The 20,777-nt window shown below is 42.6% G+C and overlaps 1 protein-coding gene across 5 annotated transcripts in view; it reads left to right on the top strand.

Annotated features, from left to right (window-relative positions):
* The window catches only part of ABCC4 (ATP binding cassette subfamily C member 4), a 291,680-nt gene that overhangs the window by 58,809 nt on the left and 212,094 nt on the right, over positions 1 to 20,777 (top strand). For all 5 annotated transcript variants that reach the window (XM_028837214.2, XM_028837213.2, XM_028837212.2 and 2 more), the window contains one exon: positions 10,318 to 10,542. In XM_028837214.2, the coding sequence (XP_028693047.2) occupies positions 10,318 to 10,542 (225 nt within the window). The remainder of the gene's footprint in view (positions 1 to 10,317; positions 10,543 to 20,777) is intronic.

Here is a 20,777-nt window from a genome sequence, read left to right as displayed (position 1 = left end):
TCCTGAGACTTGAGGACGGGCCCCACTCTGGTGCTGGGAGCATGGTCATCCTTACTGCTGGTGGGCATGTGGGAAGGGGCCTGAATCGAGGGGAGCTTAATACAGGTACAGTTGGTGGAGAGCTGGTCTGTCTTTTAGCAGGGTGGTTTTTGGGCAGTCATGGCAGAAGAGTAGGGAGTGGAGGACCTGGCAAATATGGGGGCTTATGCTCAGTACTGCTTAGCAGCAGCAGTGCTAGTAGAAGCAGCAGCAGGATTAGTAGTGGTTGGTACTCAGTAGCAGTAGCAGCAGCAGTGCTGGTAGCAGTAGTTGTAGTAATAGTGACAGTGAGTACTTGAAAAATAGTATGTACCAGGAACTGCTATGAATTCTTTTCTTTTCTTTTCTTTTCTTTTTTCTTTTTCTTTGTCTTTTTCTTTTCCTTTCCTTTTCCTTTTCTTTTCTTTTCTTTTTTTTTTTTGAGATAGGATCTCACTCTGTTGCCAGGCTGGAATGCAGTGGTGCTATCTTGGCTCGCTGCAGCCTTGGCCTACTGGGCTCAAGCAATCCTCCCGAGTAGCTGGGATCACAGGTGCGTACCACCATGCCTGGTTAATTTTTGTATTTTTTGTTTCACTTTATTGCCCAGGTTGGTCTTAAACTCCTACGCTCAAATGATCCTCCCACCTTGGCCTCTCAAAGTGCTGGGATTACAGGCAGGAATCACCATGCTCAGTCAGAAGGCATTCTTTTACCCCTACTTTCGGGAAGGGGACACTGGGTGCCATGTAGTTATATAATGTGCCCAGGGCCACACAAAGGGTAAATGACAGAGCCCAGATTCAGTCTCAGACACGCTGACTTAGAGCCCTGACCATCTCCAGACTGTCATAAAGGTGTCTTGAGAACTCTGTCTTCAGTGTCTCTAGCACATGCTTCTTGAACTTGGCCTGGGGATAAGTCAGATGCTAAGAGCTCCCTGGAGCAGTGGGGCATGGCTGTGGGAAATGAGATTGGGGATTATAAATTACCCTAGGTTCCTAGGTCTCCTGGGGCCGGAAAGTCAGGTGACATGCTAGAGAGTGGCTGGGGTGCTGGGCAGGTCAGAGCACCAAGGTACATTCAGGTTGACCGGGAACCCTTTTTTTTTTTTATGTTTTTCTTTGAGGCGAGGTCTCACTCTGTCACTCAGGCTGGAGTGCAGTGGTGTGATCTCAGCTCACTCCAACCTCCATCTCCCTGGGCTCAAGCGGTCCTCCCACCTCAGCCTCCTGAGTAGCTGTAACTATAGGCATGCACCACGCGTGGCTTATTTTTTGTATTTTTAGTAGAGATGAGGTTTTACCATGTTGTCCAGGCCGGTCTAGAACTCCTGAGCTCAAGCCATCGACCCACCTCACCCTCCTAAAGTAGTGGGATTACAGGCGTGAGCCACCGTGCCTGGCTGACCAAGAACCCTTTAGAAACTTGTCTCCCACTAAGTACCATCCTCCAAACGTATGAGGTGTGGCAGCCCTGCTGACCCAAGTTCATCAACATCCGTGCTGTTAAGATACCATTCCCAGTTGTCTCCTCTTCAGACAGACGAGGGGGAAGTTTGTGGTCTTCCATAGTCACGACATCAACTCATGGTTTGGGCAGATGTCAAGTTCCCTGTTTTTACTTATCAAAGGCTCTGGGTTTCCTGCATAGCAATGATAGCTCTGCAGTTTTAGAAGCCTTTGGCCTGAATCGTGAAGTGGGTGTGCAGTTTGCTTGGCAAGGATGAAGACCCCAGATCAGCCACTAGTATGGGGATAGGTCTTCTGTCCTGGTATCTGAACCCTCCCACTAGCAAGGTGGGCCCCAGGTATTAGGGCGGCAGGCTAAGGTGTTAAGATGGACCCACACAGTGCTGGCGGCAGGCACCTCTCATATAAAGTGGAGCCTGGGCTTTTCACAGTAGAGCAGTTGTTGGTCCTGTGTTTACACCAGTATCTTGGTGGTTTATGGTATAAAATTAGACAGTAGTCAGTTATTTTTTAGATGATCATGGTGACTCGTGGATGATGCTCATTTTAACTTTGTGTCTTTAATATAATAACTGGTAGAACTTTTAGTTCCGACGCAGTAAAGTTCAAGGAGCTAAAGCTCTTCCCAGTTCAACTCGAAGTAATCCTTGGATTTTTTTTTTTTTTTCTTTTCCTTCTGGCAGTGAAAACAGCCTGAATTCTAGCATAAATACTATTGTTTTCCCAGACTTGCCTATTGACACTGGTCTGTTTTGGAGAAGTTGGAAATAATTTCTTAAGATGAAGGTAGTGCGTGTAACATCTCAAAAGCATTTCAGGTGCTGTTTTGGGTTTTCAGTCATTAAAGCTATTTATTGACCAGGCATGGTGGCTTATGCCTGTAATCCCAGCATTTTGGCATGCCAAGGGATGATTATTTGAACCCAGGAGTTCCCAGCTTTAGTGAGCTATGATTGCACCACTGTACTCCAGCATGGGGGACAAAGCAAGACCTTGTCTCTAAAAAAGAAAATTAGGCCAGGCGCCGTGGCTCATGCCTGTAATCCCAGCATTTTGGGTGGCCAAAACGGGTGGATCACAAGGTCAGGAGTTCGAGACCAGCCTGACCAACCTGGTGAAAGCCCATCTCTATTAAAAATATAAAAATTAACTGGGTGTAGTGGTGGGTGCCTGTAATCCCAGCTACTCAGGAGGCTGAGGCAGGAGAATTGCTTGAACCTGGGAGGTGGAGATTGCAGTGAGCTGAGATCATGCCACTGCACTTCAGCCTGGGTGACAGAGCAAGACTATCTCAGAAAAAGAAAAAAAAAATGGAGTTAGAACAAATGTTAGTTTCACAACTGATTTTATGAAGATGCTTTTCATTTTTTGGTCTTGTATCTGTGCCGCTTGTGGATCTTCGTATTTTAGATAGTGGAAGCTCTAAACTCAACCTAGCATTTTGTAAAAAGCTTCTGTGATGACATTCAGGCCTTTTTTAACCCACTTATGCTGGAGGTTGCCAATTTTTGTGCGGGTGTGTGGGTGTGAAAAATCAGACCTTGGCGATGACCTTGAGCAGTAGAATATAAATAACTCCCACAAGCTTAGCGTTCCAATAATGGAATGCTAGGCACAAATGGGTTAATTCCTCTGGTTACAGTGCTGTGGATCCATAACTCCCTAGCCGTATACTCTTAACTAAGCAGAATGCAAGCAGGGCCTTCCCTGGGTACTAATGGTGGCACCAGCAGAAAGAGGGATGGTGACACCAGTTTTTGGGGAGTCTTTGAGGTTGGAATTTCAAAGTAATACAAGTGAGATTAGGAATGATTTCAGAGTTAAGGGATGGTTATAATGCCCAGAGAAATAAGTACTAGTCTAATGGTGAACTGGTGAACACGGTGCTCTTACAGGCAAATGCTAATTAGAACAGAACAGCCTGCAAATTTCCAGCACATCTGTCCCCTGTGTGCACCTCCATGGAGACTGTGTTGGGGACTGAGCAAGTATCCACCCACTTGGAGCCTGCAGTGGGGCAGGAGGAAGGAGGAGCTTGGGAATCCTCTGTGTGGGCCAAACCACGACACAGGCAGCTTCTCCATTTGTATCTATGCTGCTTGTTGGTCTTTGTATTTTAAATAGTTGAAAACTATCTAAATATGTCTCTGAGAAATGAGGTGTTTTTTTTTTTCTCTCTGAGACGGAGTCCCACTCTGTCACCAGGCTGGAGTGCAGTGGCACGATCTCGCACACTGTAACGTCTGCCTCCCGGGTTCAAGTGATTCTGCTGCCTCAGCCTCCCGAGTTGCTGGGAATACAGGTGTGCACCACCACACCCAGCTAATTTTTTTGTATTTTTAGTAGAGACGGGGTATCACCATGTTGGCCAGGATGGTCTCAATTTCGACCTTTTGATTTGCCTGCCTTGGCCTCCGAAAGTGTTGGGATTATAGGCGTGAGCTATCGTGCCTGGCCAATGAGGTGTTTTTTAATAACTCCAATTCTACATTTCTTGTTCAGCTGCCTGACATGAGGGCCAAGACCAAGCCTCATGTGGTGTTTTCTTTCTTTGGTTGTTTTGTATTTTGAGCCAGAGTCTTAGTCTGTCACCCAGGTTAGAGTGCAGTGTATGATCTTGGCTCACTGCAACCTCTGTCTCCTTGGTTCAAGCCATTCTTCTTCCTCAGCCTCCCGAATAGCTGGGATTACAAGTATACACCACCAAATGCAGCTAATTTCTGTGTTTTCAGTAGAGACAGGGTTTTACCATGTTGGCCAGCCTGGTCTCGAACTCCTGACCTCAAGTGATTTGTCCACCTCGGCCTCCCAAAGTGCTGGTATCTTTCTTAGGTTTTTAAAGATCATTTCAAAAATATAAAAATTTAATAGGACACTAAGCCCCCTCTACCCCTAAGCCAGATTCAGTAACTATCAACTCATGACCACTCTTGATTTTTATGAAGCCTTGCTCACTGCCCCCTTTGAAAATGTGTGTGTGTGTGCGTATGTGTGTGTGTGTGTGTGTGTGTATGTGTTTTGAGATGCAGTCTTGCTCTTGCCCAGGCTGGAGTGCAGTGATCTTGGTTCACTGCAACCTCTGCCTCCTGGATTCAAGTGATCTCCTGCCTCAGCCTCCTGAGTAGCTGGGATTACAGGCATCTGCCACCACGCCCTGGTAATTTTTGTATTTTTAGTAGGGATGGGGTTTCACCATGTTGGCCAGGCTGGTCTCGAACTCCTGACCTCAAGTGATCCACCTGCCTTGGCCTCCCAAAGTGCTGAGATTACAGGTGTGAGCCACCGTGCCCAGCTGCGTGTGTACTTTTTAATTGAAGAAACCATGTTGCTTGTCCTGCACGGATTCCCAGGGTGTAGACTGGGCTCATTGCAAATCCCTCCTACCCCTCTCGTGACCCTCTGCATCCCCGCATGCTTAACATGTCCATCTGGTACCAGAAGTTAGTAGTTAGATCTAGAAGCTTGATGTGATTCAGGTTTTATTTTCCCCACTCCTCCTTTTGGCAGGAGTACTTTGTAGGTGGGGGGTATGTACCGCCTGCCACTTCGAGATACCTCGCTTAGGTCTGGTTGTGTGTGTGTGATATTTGGAGCCATTCATGATCATTGTTTAGATCCATTAATTTGTTAGGAATTTGCAAAGCGGTGATATTCCAGTTCCTTATTTATTAGCTGAAATATTTGCATAAAGAGACACTTTACCACTGTCAACTCTTTGATACCCTGAGTTACAGTATACTTATAGGAAAGGCAGGAGAAATGATTAATTTTGTTACTATTTTTTTAAAACCGATTTTCAAAATAATGAGTGATTCTCCAGCATTTTCCTCTGGAGTTAATGGATTTTTTTGTTATTGCTTGTTCTGTTTATTTTGATGAGTATGATTGTGAGCTCATGGATTTAAACAGTTCTGCTGTTCATTACAGTTATTATCCCTGTGCCACACTTTGGCTGTCTTTGGCTAATGGGAGTCTGTTGAAGTCGGGCTCTGAGTCTTTTGCATGTGTACTGTTAGTCTTTGCTAGCTTCCTCATTTTCGGGTATGACAAGATGTTTTAGGCTCCCTGAACAGTTTTTGCCCCAGCTGTGGAATCAACCATGTTTCCTAGCAGCTTTAACTCCTTTTATGTTTATATTTAATATGTTTATATTTAAAGATAAACACATCATGCATTTATGTGGGTATTTCCAAATCCGATTCAGGACACTGGTGTTTTTACTTCATCTCTTTGCTCTTACATCTGTATCTCTTTTCTCCCTTCATCTGTTCTTTTTTCTCGCTAGCCTAATCCCAGCCCTTGTTATCTACTTATTCATTTATTTTATCTTACAGTATCAATACTATTACCCATAATATGATTTCTGAAAATAATTTAAATTTTTTTCTTCGCAGTTTACATTGTCCTTAGGGTAGATAGTAATGTGCAGGGACTGTCTTTCCAAACTATATTTTTTAAAGTCAGACAAATTAGTTAAACTATTTTGTTTAAAGTTAAAAAAACCAAATTATGGTTCATCCTTTTGTTTGGTAGGTAGGGTCTTTACTGAACATTGAAGTTTCCCTGCTCTGCAGAGTGGAAGGTCTTAGAGTCATCACTGAAATCTCAGCATCCTTTTTTCCTAAGGGGTTTTCTTGGAAGCCTGACATTTGGCAGCAGCTCTGATTAAAAGCCCTTTGTGGTCTTAAAAGTTCTTCAGGGTCAGGCGCAGTGGCTCATGCCTGTAATCCCAGCACTTTGGGAGGCCAAGGCAGGCAGATCATGAGGTCAGGAGTTGGAGACCAGCCTGGCCAATATGGTGAAACCCCGTCTCTACTAAAAAAAACCAAAAATTAGTTGGGCGGGGTGGCACACACCTGTAGTCCCAGCTACTCAGGAGGCTGAGGCAGGAGAATGGTGTGAACCTGGGAGGCGGAGGTTGCGGTAAGCTGAGACTGCACCACTGCACTCTAGCCTGGACAATAAGAGTGAAACTCCATCTCTAAAAAGTTCTTCACAGCGGTTCTCCAGCCCCTCCAGACTCAGACACAGAGATGGTGCAGGACAGGAGAATAGTGATGTGTACAGGCATTGGTTTCTACACTCCAGAATCTTCCAGGGATGGGGAACTCAGGCCCCACCCTGATCAATTGGCCCTAAATCTAGGGGATGGGTCCTGGGCATCAGTGAGCTTGTAAGTCTCCCGGGTAATTCTCACATGCAGTCAGGACTGCATTGATTCAGGGAGGACTTCAGGTATATCTGGAGTCTTAATGGTTATTATTTCCCCAGATTCACTTTTTTTCTTCCTTATCTCGGGATCTTTCTCAACCCTACTTTTGTCCCCCGTTCCCGCCTTTCTTCTTTTTTTTTTCTGAGATGAAGTCTTGTGCTGTTCCCCAGGCTGGAGTGCAATGGTGCCATCTCAGCTCACTGCAACCTCATGCAGCTCACTGCAACCTCGCCTTCAAGTGATTCTCCTGCCTCAGCCTCCCCAGTAGCTGGGATTACAGGTGCGAGCCACCATGCCCAGCGAGTTTTTGTATTTTTAGTAGAGATGGGTTTTCACCATGTTGGCCAGGCTGGTCTTGAACTCCTGACCTCAAGTGGTCTGCCCACCTTGGCCTCCCAAAGTGCTGGGATTACAGGCAGGAGCCACTGCGCCCGGCTGTATTTCCCCATTTCTAAAACAAACTGCTTACTCATTTTTCCACAGTTCACTCTTTTCTGCTTGTATTTTTCACTCAAACATGTTCTTCTTTGGTAGCTTGTTTCCATTTCTTGTGTTTTCTTTCCTTCCCATGCAATCAGGTGCAGTGTAGTTGGGCAAGGAATATCTGAAGTGTGTGGGGGAGCAGGAGCATGGAGGCCGCGTGCCCACTGGGCCTAGACATGTAATGTGTCACTGCAAGAAAGCAAGGGATGGGGCTCAAATGTCAGGAGGCTGAGTACCAAATACTCCATTGAGAAGTATCTGCCTTCAAGTACTCTGGGACTCCGGTAGAACCTGAAGTATGGAACACTGAAGTATCCTACTGAACTCTTAAAAATCTCCATGGTTTCACAGTTGAGGAGAATTCCTGTGAAGGAGTAAGGACTGTATTCTTAGCTTGTTTGTGAAAAGACTCTTCACCAGGTCGTAGATTGGTTGGTCTCTAAGATGGAGAATTTATGTGAGTTACTTTTGACCTTGGTACTGATATTTAGAAAGTTTAAATTTGGTTAGTTATAATTTTGATAATGAGCATTTTCCCAGTTGTTTTGCTTCTTATTAATTGAGGGTTAAGATATGGGATGGAGAGGTCCGTGGAAAGGCATGGACCAAAAACCAGCATTACTCACCAGTGAGCCCATTGACTTGACTGGATTATTAAATGCTGTCTCTTGGCAGGGAAATCTGGACAATTAGGTGGTCGTGACCTGCCTGCCTTTTGCATTCTCTTTTGCTGGGTTTATTGCATCTGTTAATTCCTCTGGGGGCCATCCCTCTTGCTGTTTGAATTGTACTCACCCTAGGCTGAAATGGAGAAGTGTGTTAACAAGTAACAGTGACTCCCAGGGACCGTGAGAAGTTTCAGGAACATTTAGAAATGCAAAGAGTTAGCACTGAGCTTCTGGCTGATAGCCCAGGTGTGTCTGCTGCGGCCCTGGTTCCCCTTGGCACTCCTGAGCTGGGGCTGCCCATGTGTACAGTTTGGTCTTATTGCTAAGTTTTATTTTTATTATACTTTAAGTTCTAGGGTACATGTGCACAACATGCAGGTTTGTTACATATGTATACATGCGCCTTCTTGCTGCTTGATGTAAACTTCTAGATTTTCATCTCAGTAAACTCTACACAGTCCATGTTATGACCCATTGTACTGGGGACTCTTCCATAAACTCTTAGTGCCTCTTGAATGATTGGGCATGCTGGAAACGTAACAGTGGGCCTCTGCATTCTTGATATCTGATCATCTTATTCATAATTATTTAACTAAATGGTGTTTTCTTATTTCTGTATCATAGGGGAAAACTTCCATGACCTCCTGGAAGGCAACGTGGTTGGTGAAGTCTGTGAGTTTGTGTGTGTGTGTGTGTGTGTGTGTGTGTACATGACAGGACAGGAGTGTTGGGATTTAATATCATGACCCATTTGAGGAATGGGAATGTCTTCTGTAAATATCCTGATCCAGCACTAGTTGTTTGGGATGAAAGTGTGTGTTAATTTTGTTTTTGTTTTTTATCGATTCTTCTTCCCTCACTTAAGATAGACAAAAAACAGCTATCAGTAGCAAATCTGTCAGGTGTTTATTATGTCTTTGTTAAGAAGGAGAGATTGCTTAAAAGGAAAAGTTGTTTTCCAAAGTCAAGGTCTGAAAAGATTTTCAACCTTTTTGCATTTTGTCTTCTGAGAAGTTAGGAGGAAATGATGTCGAGGGCCTACATGTTTACCTTTGGTGACCTGGATTTGCAATGAGTGTTTGGTTCTCTTTGATCAGGGAAAAGGGTCCCTTACAAGGGTTTCTAGAGGGAGGAAGTAGGTTATGGGGTGAAGTGCTCATTTGGCAGGGAGAGTAAAGGAAAGCTCCTTTGCTTACCTCAAACCATGGCTCAAGCTGTGTTCTGCTGTTTCTTTGCCTTAGTCTTGGAGGTTAACATTGCATTCCCTATGTCTTGTTCAGAAGGTAAGCCCTCATGCCTCCCAGCTCATTGGTGTGGGGTTTTAATTTTGCCTTGGGGAATAGATTATTATTAATATTGCTTCAAAACCAGGACCTTCAAAGTATGACTGATTATAGAGAACTACTGATGACATTACCTTTGAGGTCAATTTCTGGTGGGTTTAATTTTTGACTCTGCACTACCTGAGCCAACGTGGCAGTTCTTCTGGGCAAATCCAGGCTTGTAGGGGGCAGAAACATATTGAAGTAATGTCCTGTGGGTCCAAGAGCCTGGAATCCTCCCAAGCCTGGCTCTTTTCCCCACTCCAACTGAAGCTGGACTTGGTTGTCTTAGATCTGTTGACACATGGAGTTTGGATTGGGAAAAATTGGAGAGTTTGATTTTCTGATCTGGGTTTGTGCCATTATCTCCGTTCATAAAGGCTCTTAACAGTGAAGGAGGTGGCGAGAGTGGTGGCCTCCCATACACGAGCCTTCTCAACTTTCCTGTGGGCTGGGATGTCAAGAGTTAGAGGAAGTGGGGTGAGAGCTGGGGTGTCCATTTGTAAGCAAATTCCTTATTTCTCTTTGGTCACTTGTTTTCTTATTCACCTTAGGCCAAGACTTAATTTGGTAGTTTGCCAAGTGTGCTTTAAAGCACTGTTTGTCATACTGAGCACCCACAGTGTACCAAGCACAATGTACTAAAACTTTATTGACTTTGAAATTAGAATTTTGACTTCAGGTTAAAACTCAGCTTGTCTTAAAGAAGAAAACAGTTCTGCTTTTCTTTTAGATTAGTGATGAATGTTGCACTTTGAAAATATAAAAGTAAAACTTGTGTTAAGAAAAAATGAGCCTGGGTGTGGTGGCTCACATCTGTAATCCCAGCACTTTGGGAGGCTGAGGTGGGAGGATCACTTGAGCCTAGGAGTTTAAGACCAGCCTGGGCAACCTAGTGAGACCCTGTCTTGACAGAAAAAAAAAAAAAAGCTCTACATGATGGTGTGCACTTGTAGTCCTAGCTACTTGGGAGGCTGAGGCGTGAGGATTGCTTGAGTCAGGGATTTCGAGGCTGCTGTGAGCTAAGATTGTGCCACTTTACTCCAGGATGGGTGACAGAGTGAGCAACATCTGAAAAAAGAAAAAGAAGAAATGGTGTGGTCTTTATGTCTAATTAAAGGCTTTTTTTTTTCTTCTTTTAGGAAAGTGCCAAAGTAATCCAGCCCATATTTTTGGGAAAAATTATTAATTATTTTGAAAATTACGATCCCATGGATTCCGTGGCTTTGAACACAGCGTACGCCTATGCCACGGTGCTGACTGTTTGCACGCTCATTTTGGCCATACTGCATCACTTATATTTTTATCACGTTCAGTGTGCTGGGATGAGGTTACGAATAGCCATGTGCCATATGATTTATCGGAAGGTAAGTGACATTCAGTATTAAACATGTACCTCACCTGAAGCATCAGAAGCATTCTGGGAAAGTTTTATGTAAATTAAATACTGCATAAATAGCCACTGCTCTCCAGCCTGGGTGACAGAGCAAGACCCTGTCTCTAAAAAAAAGAAAAAAGAAGAAAACTTCTGTAAATAGAATCATTTACACCTTACTAGAGAAGCTTGCTATTTGCATCAGGCCAATGTTTTTTTTTCTTTATGCAAAATTTTCCAGTGTATAATGAAAGTTTTCTACTGCTGTCAGGGCACGGCTGCCTTTGATAACAGGCTGTTGCAGAATACTAAATTTATAATGAAATCTAATTAAAAATATCAAATTGGTTTTCAGTGTTTCTTTGCCTCAATCTCATAGTAGTATTTATGGAAATTTTTGTTGTTGTTCATTAGAACCTTCACTTACATCACAGTTGTATTAAGAAGTGAACTTCAGTGAAATTGGATCTATGAAATTAAATCTAGGAGAAAAGAATATATTTGAGAAAAAGAATTCTTGTATTTTTTAAATGAACCATTTAGTCATATTCCATATAATTTTCTTAACTGAAGAAAAATGTAAATGGAATCCATGTCAGATACAGGCTTTCTTTATATTCTAAATCTAGTTGTGGTTGTTTTTAATGGTATTTAAGAAAATAGTTGGATGTTTGGGATAACACTTTGAATTTTTTATTGTTTTTCATAATTTTGGAGAGAACTTACAGTGTTTCTATTTTCTGGTTGGTTTTCATTCAAAGTAAGGTTTTACATTAAACAGTTGTCCCTTGGTATTCGTGGGGGATTGGTTATAGGACCTCTTGAGGATACAAAAAATCGGAGGATGCTTAAGTGGCATAGTATTTGCATATAACTTATTCATACCCTCCCATATATGGCATTTTATTTATTTATTTTAAATAATTTCATCTTTTTTAGATTCAGGGGTAGAGGTGCACGTTTTTTCCACGGGTGTGTGGTGTGATGCTGAGGTTTGGGGTATGGATGCTCCCATCTCCCAGGCTGTGAGTGTGGTACCTGATAGGTAGTTTTTCAGCCCTTGCCGCATTCCCTCTCTCCCCACTCTTGTAGTCTGCAGTGTCTTTGTTCTCATCTTTATGTCCGTCTGTACCCAATGATCACCTCCCACTTATAAGTGAGAACATCTGGTATTTGGTTTTCTGTTCCGGTGTTAATTTGCTTAGGATAATGGTCTCCAGCTGCATCCATGTGGCTGCAAAGGACAAGATTTTTTTTTTTTATGGGTGCACTCCCATGTACTTTAAATCATCTTGGCTTACTTACAATGCCTAATATAATGTAAATATACATTATATAATGTACAATATACAATGTACATTGGGTACAGTTATATAATGTACATTGTAAATTGTACATTATATAATTGTACATTGTATAATGTAAATATACGTTATATTAGGTATTATAAATAAATGTTTAGGGAATAGTGACAAGAAAAAAGTCTATGCATGTTCAGTACAGACACCATCACCTGTTTTGTTTCCCCCAAATATTTTCAACCCCAGGTTGGTTGAGTCCAGGGATGCAGAACCCACACATACAGAAGGCTGACTGTATTTTCTTTCCCATCAGGGCAGTAATAATGATAAGACCTGATTTGATATTTTCTTATTTTATTTGTGCTTTTGTATTGAGATATGCCATAAATTATACCATAGTTTGCCATGGTCTTGCCTGTTACAGAAGGAGTAGGATTTCTGGTTCCTTTATAAAGAAGTTGCCATAGAGATGCTAGGGTCAAGAGCTGAAGAACTTGTCATTAAATCAGTCCTGGATATCTCTTTGTCCTGGGCCATTTTTTTAAGCCATTTAAATTTTTTTTTTAAGCGAAGTCTTGCTGTCACCCAGGCTGGAGTGCAGTGGTGCAACCTCTGCTCACTGCAACCTCCACCTCCCGGGTTCAAGCAATTCTCCTGCCTCAGCCTGCCGAGTAGCTGGGATTACAGACATGTGCCACCACACCCAGGTAATTTTTGTGTTTTTAGTAGAGATGGGGTTTCACCATGTTGGCCAGGCTGGTCTTGAACTCCTGACCTCGTGATCTGCCCATCTTGGCCTCCCAAAGTGCAGGGATTACAGGTGTGAGCCACCGCACCCAGCTCATTTATATTTAAAGTATTCTTCTTTAACCTCGTTGTCACTTATCCGGAACTTCCATAAGGTGTCCTCCCCAAGTCTTCCTTTGACATGGGGGAATTGATCTTGTAATTCTGTGAATCCTGGAGGCCTCGTGTCTTAGGTACAGTGTAACAGGTTTGCCCGGATTCCTCATGTGTGATGTGAAAATGATAACAAGGCTTGTACACACTAGTCAAGGGGTCTTCACCACCACCATCACCAGCATCATCAGCAGCATCATCAGCAGCACCATCATCTGTGTTATTCTCCTGTACTCTCTTCCGCCATTTAGGAGAAGAATACTGAGGTTTTTCTATAAATTAGCTAGTTTTTTGTCTTTCAAGATCATACGTCTAATAAATTCATAAAAATTTTCACTAACACTCCACTTGCAAACTTTAAAAACACCTTACATGAAGTCCGGTTTGAGGTAGTGGTTCAGTAAAACACAGCTCTTCGTACAAGTGAGATATTATTCACCTGCTTTTCTTGCTCTTTTCCACTAACACTTTGGAAAATAGCCTTTGGGAAATCTGATCTAACTCAGCAAATTTGCTTACCTGCATGTAAACATCTCCCAAAGATATTAATTTACCAACTTGATTATCTTAGAAGTATTGTCTCTTTATAAAGTCAAAAATTGCTTGGGTTAAACCATAAGACTTAACCTGAAATCCCAGAAATGTGGGAAAGATGAATATCCTCGTGTCCTGTCTTGTATGTGGAAACATGCCCAGGTGAAGAAATAAGACACTTCCTCCTTACCTGTGGGCTGCTTCCTTGGGGCAGAGGCTGGCTTTGCAGCAGGGCTCTGAAAGGTCCCTCTGCACCGCTGGCAGTTTCCACTGAGGCCCCACATCCTAATTCCCGGTCTGGCAGAAATCAGGTTGGGTGTTGCAAATGGAATGACTGCCGAGCCCATCGTCGTCATTTAGTGTTGAATGATCTTGTGGGATGTCTGCAAATGACTTGTCATTTATTTACTTTTTCACAGCTTTGGTAAAATTACTTTAGGCTTTTTCATCATTATTTTTTTTTCTTATTGTAGTAAAATATGCATAATACAAAATTTACCATTTTAACTCTTTTTAAGTGTACAATAGTTCCTTGGCATTAAGTACATTCACATCACTGTGCCTCCCAACCCCACCATCCATCGACAGAATTTGTTCATCTTCCTGGGTGGAAACTCTATACCCATTAGGCACTGATTTTCCACTCTCCCTTCTCCACAGTTATCACCCTGCTACTTTCCAGCTCAATGAATTTGATGACTCTAGGTATTTCATAGAAGTAGAATCCTATGGTATTTGTTATTTTGTGCCTGGCTCACTTCATGGAGCATAAGGTCTTCAGGGATTATCTATGCTATATTATATGCCAGGATTTAATTCCTTTGAAAGGGTGAATAATATTCCATTACTTGGATATGCCACATTTTGTTTGTCCATTCATCTGCCACTGGACATTTGGGTTATTTCTGCCTTGTAGCTATTGTGAACATTGCTGCTATGAACACGAATGTACAATTATCTCTTTGAGTCCTTGCTTTTAGTTTTCATTATTTTTATTTTTGAGACGGAGTCTTACTCTGTCTCCCAGGCAGGAGTGCAGTGGCATGATCTTGGCTCACTACAACCTCTGCCTCCTGGGTTCAAGCGATTCTTCTGCCTCAGCCTCCTAAGTAGCTGGGACTACAGGCGCCTGCCACCATGCCAGGCTAATTTTTGTATTTTTAATAGAGACAGGGTTTCACCATGTTGGCCAGACTGATCTCAAACTACTGACCTCGCGATCTGTTCACCTTGGCCTCCCAAAGTGCTGGGATTACAGGCGTGAGCCATTGTACCTGGCCGAGTCCTTGCTTTTAATACACTGGAGTATTTATTTAGAGGTGGGGTTGCTGGGTTATGTGGTAATTCTATGTTTAATTTTTTGAGGAACCACCATTTTTTTCTTTCACAGTGTTTTTCACAGTGTTTTTCACTGTTTTTCACAGTGGCCACACCATTTTACATTCCCACTTACTCTTTAATAATTTGTCTGTTATGTTTTTATGAATCATGACTAGCTTTAATTTGGATTGAGGGCTCCAAGGGTGGTCTGTTGAAATGGTTCATGGTGGTTTGTTCAAGTTCCTTGTGTTATTTCTTATAACTTTTACCGAATAAAGAGACTGTGCAGCACAGGCTGTATTTTAAGTGAGGTCAACAGATTTGCATTAAGAATATGGGCTCCTCATGGCAATAGTACTTGCTCATGTTAGAATGTCATCAGTCACAAGTCATATTCCCAGCATGGGTTCGTATTGTGGGGACAGTGCCTTATCTCCTGTTTTTACTTTTATCTGGGATGCAGAAGCAGGGGATGTGTCCATCTTCAAGTCTCAAGGGGTTACTTCTGTAGCTTAGAGCACATGAGTTGGGGCCATGTTAGAAGAAGACAGTCCCTTAGTCACACTGAGCCTGGATTAAGGATAGCTGAAGATCTCTAGCCCCAGCCACCAGTGAGACTGGATTTCCCATTTGCCCATGCCTACCTTGGCTTAGGGCCAGGATAGATCTGAGCCTGAATGCTAAACGTCTGTAGACCTATGATGGAATGGAGGACAGTTTCATTAATCAGGATGGGCTTGTCATCCCAGCTTTCATATTATAAAATACGTTAGGCATAGATATTCTTCCTGAAGATCTGTGGCCTAATTAGCTCGAGATTTCCTGACTTCGTGTCTCATTTGAAGAACCGTGGTGGCTCCTGCAGAGGGCTGGCTTCTGAGTTGTGGATTTTGATGTTGGGTTGGCTTGTCCTGAATGCCAGGTAAAGCCACCACAGTCCCTGAGCCTGCTGGTGCTCCTCTCTGCTGTTTGCAGACTTCTTTGCAGAATTGAGTAAGTTTGGGGAAACTTTTTATTCTGGATAAAACTGCTTGTCTTCACTTTCTTTAGAGTTACTCTGAAGGACAGTTTGAGGTAAAGTATCTGTCTGTCCTTCATTGTTGCGGGAAGTCAGGGACCCCGAATGGAGGGACCAGCTGAAGCTGCGGCAGAACATAAATTGTGAAGATTTCATGGACATTTATTAGTTCCCCAAATTAATACTTTTGTAATTTCTTACGCCTGTCTTTACTGCAGTCTCTGAACATAAATTGTGAAGATTTCATGGACACTTATCACTTCCCCAATCAATAACCTTGTGATTTCCTATGCCTGTCTTTAATCTCTTAATCCTGTCATCTTCGTAAGCTAAGGAGGATGTATGTTGCCTCAGGACCCTGTGATGATTGCGTTAATTGCGCAGATTGTTTGTAGAGCATGTGTGTTTGAACAATACGAAATCTGGGCACCTTGAAAACAGAACAGGATGACAGCAATGTTCAGGGAACAAGGGAGATAACTTTAAACTCTGACTGCGGTGAGCTGGGCGGAATAGAGCCATATTTCTCTTCTTTCAAAAGCAAATAGGAGAACTATTGCTGAATTCTTTTTCTCAGCAAGGAACATCTCTGAGAAAGAGAATGTGTCCCTGAGGGGAGGCCTCTAAAATGGCTGCTTTGGGGATGGTTGTCTTTTACAGTCGTAGATAAAGGGGTGAAATAAGCCCCCGTCTCCCATAGCACTCCCAGGCTTATTAGGACGAGGAAATTCGTGTCTAATAAATTTTGATCAGACTGGTTGTCTGCTTTCAAACCCTGTCTCCTGATAAGATGTTGCCAATGACAATGTGTGCCTGAAACTTCATTAGCAATTTTAATTTCACCCCATCCTGTGGTCCTGTGGTCTCGCTCTGCCACCATTTGCTTTGTGATATTTTAGTACCTTGTGAAGCATGTGATCTCTGTGACCCACACCCTATTTGTACACTCCCTCCCCTTTTGAAAATCGCTAATAAAAACTTGCTGGTTTTACAGCTCAGGGAGCATCTCAAAGGGGTGGTTTCTATAGATTTCTGTGTTGAGAAATTTTTGTAATTACCCTAAGTGCATTGTTTAACCATTTAAGAGATACTGTGTGGTTCTCTTTTTAGAATTCTTTAAGTTGGGGGGAAAGGCATATTCCCTGTATCCAGGGAATGGATACTCTAGCAATACAAGTATGTATTCTCTTGGATACTCCATCCAGAGTTCATATTATCAGGTACTCTTCATCTTTCTGGGGAAAGAATTCCCGTTTCTTTTAATTCTGTCATTTGAGAGCCCTCTCCTTTTGACCATTTCTTTCTTCTTCTTCTTCTTTTTTTTTTTTTTTTTTTTTTTTTTTTGAGACAAGGTCTCTCTGTGTTGCCCAGACCAGTCTCAAACTCCTGGGCTCAAGGGATCCTCCTGCCTTGGCCTCCCAAAGTACCAGGATTACAGGTGTGAGCCACCACACCTGGCTTTTTTTTTTTTTTTGAGGCGGAGTCTTACTCTGTCGCCCAGGCTACAGCACAGTGGCATGATCTTAGCTCAGTGCAACCTCCACCTCCCGGGTTCAAGTGATACCCATGCCCCAGCTTCCCAGGTAGCTGGGATTACAGGCGTGGTGGTGCATTTTTGTATTTTTAGCGGAGATGGAGTTTCACCATGTTGGCCAGGCTGGTCGCGAACTCCAGACCTCAGGTGATCTGCCTGTGTTGACCTCTCAAAGTGCTAGGATTACAGGTGTGAGCCACTGTGCATGGCCTTGATCTTTCCTTCTCTTTTGTGGCATTGCTGCAGGTCAGGTGTATTTTTAGGTCAGTGGTCAGAGCAGCAGACAGCCTCCTCTGCGACAGACTGAATAGGAAGTAGAAAGCGCCCTCCCATGATGCAGAGAGGCTGGGCTTGTGCACCTTTCCCAAGTCATGTCTGCCGCCCTATGCAATAAATAGAACCTGAAGTAAAAAAATAAATGCACCATCATGTGCCGATGGTGAGAAGATTGCAGCCCCCTGTAGCTCTCCAACTGCATCCCAGTCTTCCTGCCCCGTCTCCCTCTGGGTTTTCTCAGTGGATGTGGAAAGATAATCGATAGAAAATTTTGTCAGCATCTGAGCCATACAATGTTGTGGTTATAGTTTTAAAACAGAACTTCTGTTTTTATTTAAAGCGAATTTTATTTCACTGTAGACTCTATATTGCTTTCTATTTAGACTGAATAGTGTGAAATTACAGTATTCAGGGCCAGGTGCATTGGCTCACACCTGTAATCCCAACACTTTGGGAGGCTGAGGTGGGTGGCTCACTTGAGGCGAAGAGTTCGAGACCAGCCTGACCAACATGGTGAAACCCCGTCTCTACTAAAAATATAAAAACTAGCCTGGCATGGTCATGCACGCCTGTGATCCCATCTTCTCTGGAGGCTGAGGCACAAGAATTGCTTGAACCCAGGAGGCAGAGGTTGCAGTGAGCTGAGATCTATGCCACTGCACTCCAGCCTGGGTGACATAGCAAGACTCTTCTTTAAAAAAAAGAAATTACATATATTCAACTCCTTTGGGCCTTTTTACAAAACTAGCAATTTCATATGGTTCAAACTAACCTTCTGTCTCTTAATCTGTAGACAGGTTTCGTTTCTGAGGATTCGTAGAGAGCCTCTTGAGAGTGTTGTCAAAGTGAAACTGTGTGGTGTGTGTGGAAGCAGAGTTATCTCCCTGGACACATGTGATACTTTGGTTGGACTTCCTCTTCTAATGTTATTTTCTAAGTTTCTGACGAAATTAGAATGAAGCAGAAGTGCTTCTTACATTGTCTATAATACATGAAAATGTTTGCTTCAAAAACTTTCCCCCCCCCCATTTTTTGGTTTTACTTCTGATGTGAACTTGAATTGTACCTGGGCATTTTGTGAGACGTTAGTCTCATCAAGGGACAGTTTGTCAGTCTTCTAGTTTGCTAGGGAATAGCTTAAGAGGAGCCAAGTTAACTTTCCGTAGCTTGGAGTTTGAGCTAAGAAAGCAAGTTAAGGAGGGAGGACTTGTTTTGTTTGGATTTTTCCAAGAGGAAATTTCTGCTGCTGAAGATTTAGGAGTGTCAGATGCGTCCCACCATCTGATAATTTTATTTGCCTCACTGGGGTGTGGGTACAAACTGGAAGAAAATGCTTTAGCTCAGTGGTTCCTCAAACTGCCCTCTGTTGTATTTATGAGGGGAAATATTCAAAATAACGCTGGTGTTTGGACTCTTTCCCTAAACATTCTGAATTAATTGCTATAGAGAAATTTTAAAAGCTCCCATGAGATACTAATAGGCCTCAAATGCGTGTTCAACTTAATTTTATGCTTTATGACTAAGACCTTCCAGTTTACAGAGATAGCATATGGGTTGCAGGTTTAATCCCCCTCACTGGTGAGTAACTCCTTCGGACTTGTAGGTATAAATCTGAAGCATGGTACCTGCTCATCAGCCCGCGTGTCCTACCATCTGGTCTGGGAATCTCCTATGCAGGAGAGCCCAGGTGTTGAGTCAGGTGTCCAGGCACTTTGCAGAAGCCTCCATGAAGTCTGCTAGTGGCGGATTGGCAAGGGTAGAGATTGAGTGTGGACTCTGAGAGCTATCACGGACTCAGAGCAGTCAGACCTGAGTTCACATCTCAATGTTGTCATTTTCTAAGCTGTAAAATCTGTAAAATCTTAGAGAAGTGCATTCCCTTTTCAGAGCCAGTTTCCTGATAACAATTTGTTGAAGACTATTTCCCCCACTGAATTAAGTTGGAGAAAATGTTGTAGATTAAATGGCCATTTATGTGTGAATCTGTTTCTGGATCTTCTATTCTGTTTTGTTGATCTATATTTTCTTTTGTTTTACTTTAATAGTCAGGTGGATAGAATCTATTCTTTCTTCATAGCAAATTGTCTTAATTACTATAGCTTTATAAATCAAATACTGAAAGTTACCCAACTTTTTTTTTTTATAATTGTTGTTGCTATTCTAAGTCTCTTGCATTTTCATATTGACTTTAGAATCAGCTTTTCAAGTTTTACAGGAAACTGTTGGGTTATGCATTGGAATTGTGTTAAATTTATAGACTTAGAGAGAGTGGGCATCTTAACATTATTTAGATTTACTGTCTAAGAAAATGGTGTATTTACCTTTTCCTCAGTTATCTAGATCTTTATCAATTTCTTTCTTTTTTTTTTTAAGTAGAGATGGAGTCTCACTATGTTGCCCAGGATGATCTTGAACTCCTGAGCTCGACTGATTCTCCTGTTTCGTCCTGCCAAAGTGTTGGGATTACCGGCATGAACCACTCACTCCAAGCCCTAGATCTTTAACTCACCTTGTAATTATTAGGATAGAGATCTTAGTGATCGTTTGTTATATTTTTGTTCATTAGCATTTAAAAAGAATGCCATAATTCAAAGTATCATTTGTGCTGTTATAAATGGTATTTTATTTATTTATTTAATTTTTTTTGAGATAGACTCTCACTCTGTTGCCCAAGCTGGAGTGCGGTGGCACGATCTTGGCTCACTGCAACCTCCGCCTCCCGGGTTCAAGCAATTCTCCTGCCTCAGCCTCCTGAGTAGCTGGGATTACAGGCACCTGCCACCGCACCCGACTAATTTTTGTATTTTTAGTAGAGACGGAATTTTACCATGTTGGCCAGGCTGGTCTCCAACTCCTGACCTCAGGTGATCTACCCACCTTGGCCTCTCAAAATGCTGGGATTTCAGGAGTGAGTCACTCTTGGCCTCCCAAAGTGCTGGGATTATAGGAGTGAGCCACTGTGCCCGGCCATAAATCGTATTTTAAATTTTCACTTACCATTTGTTGTTAGTATACAACAAATGGTAAGTGAAACAAATGGTAAGTATAGAAATACAATTTATTTTTGTATTTTTGCTTTGTTTCCTGAAACCTTGCTAAAGTGCATTAAGTTGCAGTAATTTATGGCTGTTTCCTTAGGATAGCTATTTAGATAATCATGCCTTTGGATAGAAACAAATATACTGTGTGTGTGTGTGTGTGTGTGGGAGAGAGAGAGAGAGAGAGAGAGAGAGAGACAGTGGGGGAGAGGGAGAGAAGAAGGGAGAGAAGTTAAAATCTCCAGTTATGAGAGTTTGTCTTTTTCTCTTTAGTCATGAACTTTTTGCATCCTGACTTACTGGATT

This window comes from Macaca mulatta, chromosome 17, assembly GCF_049350105.2.
Source record: "Macaca mulatta isolate MMU2019108-1 chromosome 17, T2T-MMU8v2.0, whole genome shotgun sequence".
NCBI classification, from domain to species: domain Eukaryota; kingdom Metazoa; phylum Chordata; class Mammalia; order Primates; family Cercopithecidae; genus Macaca; species Macaca mulatta.
This window is presented reverse-complemented; position numbering and strand designations above follow the sequence as displayed.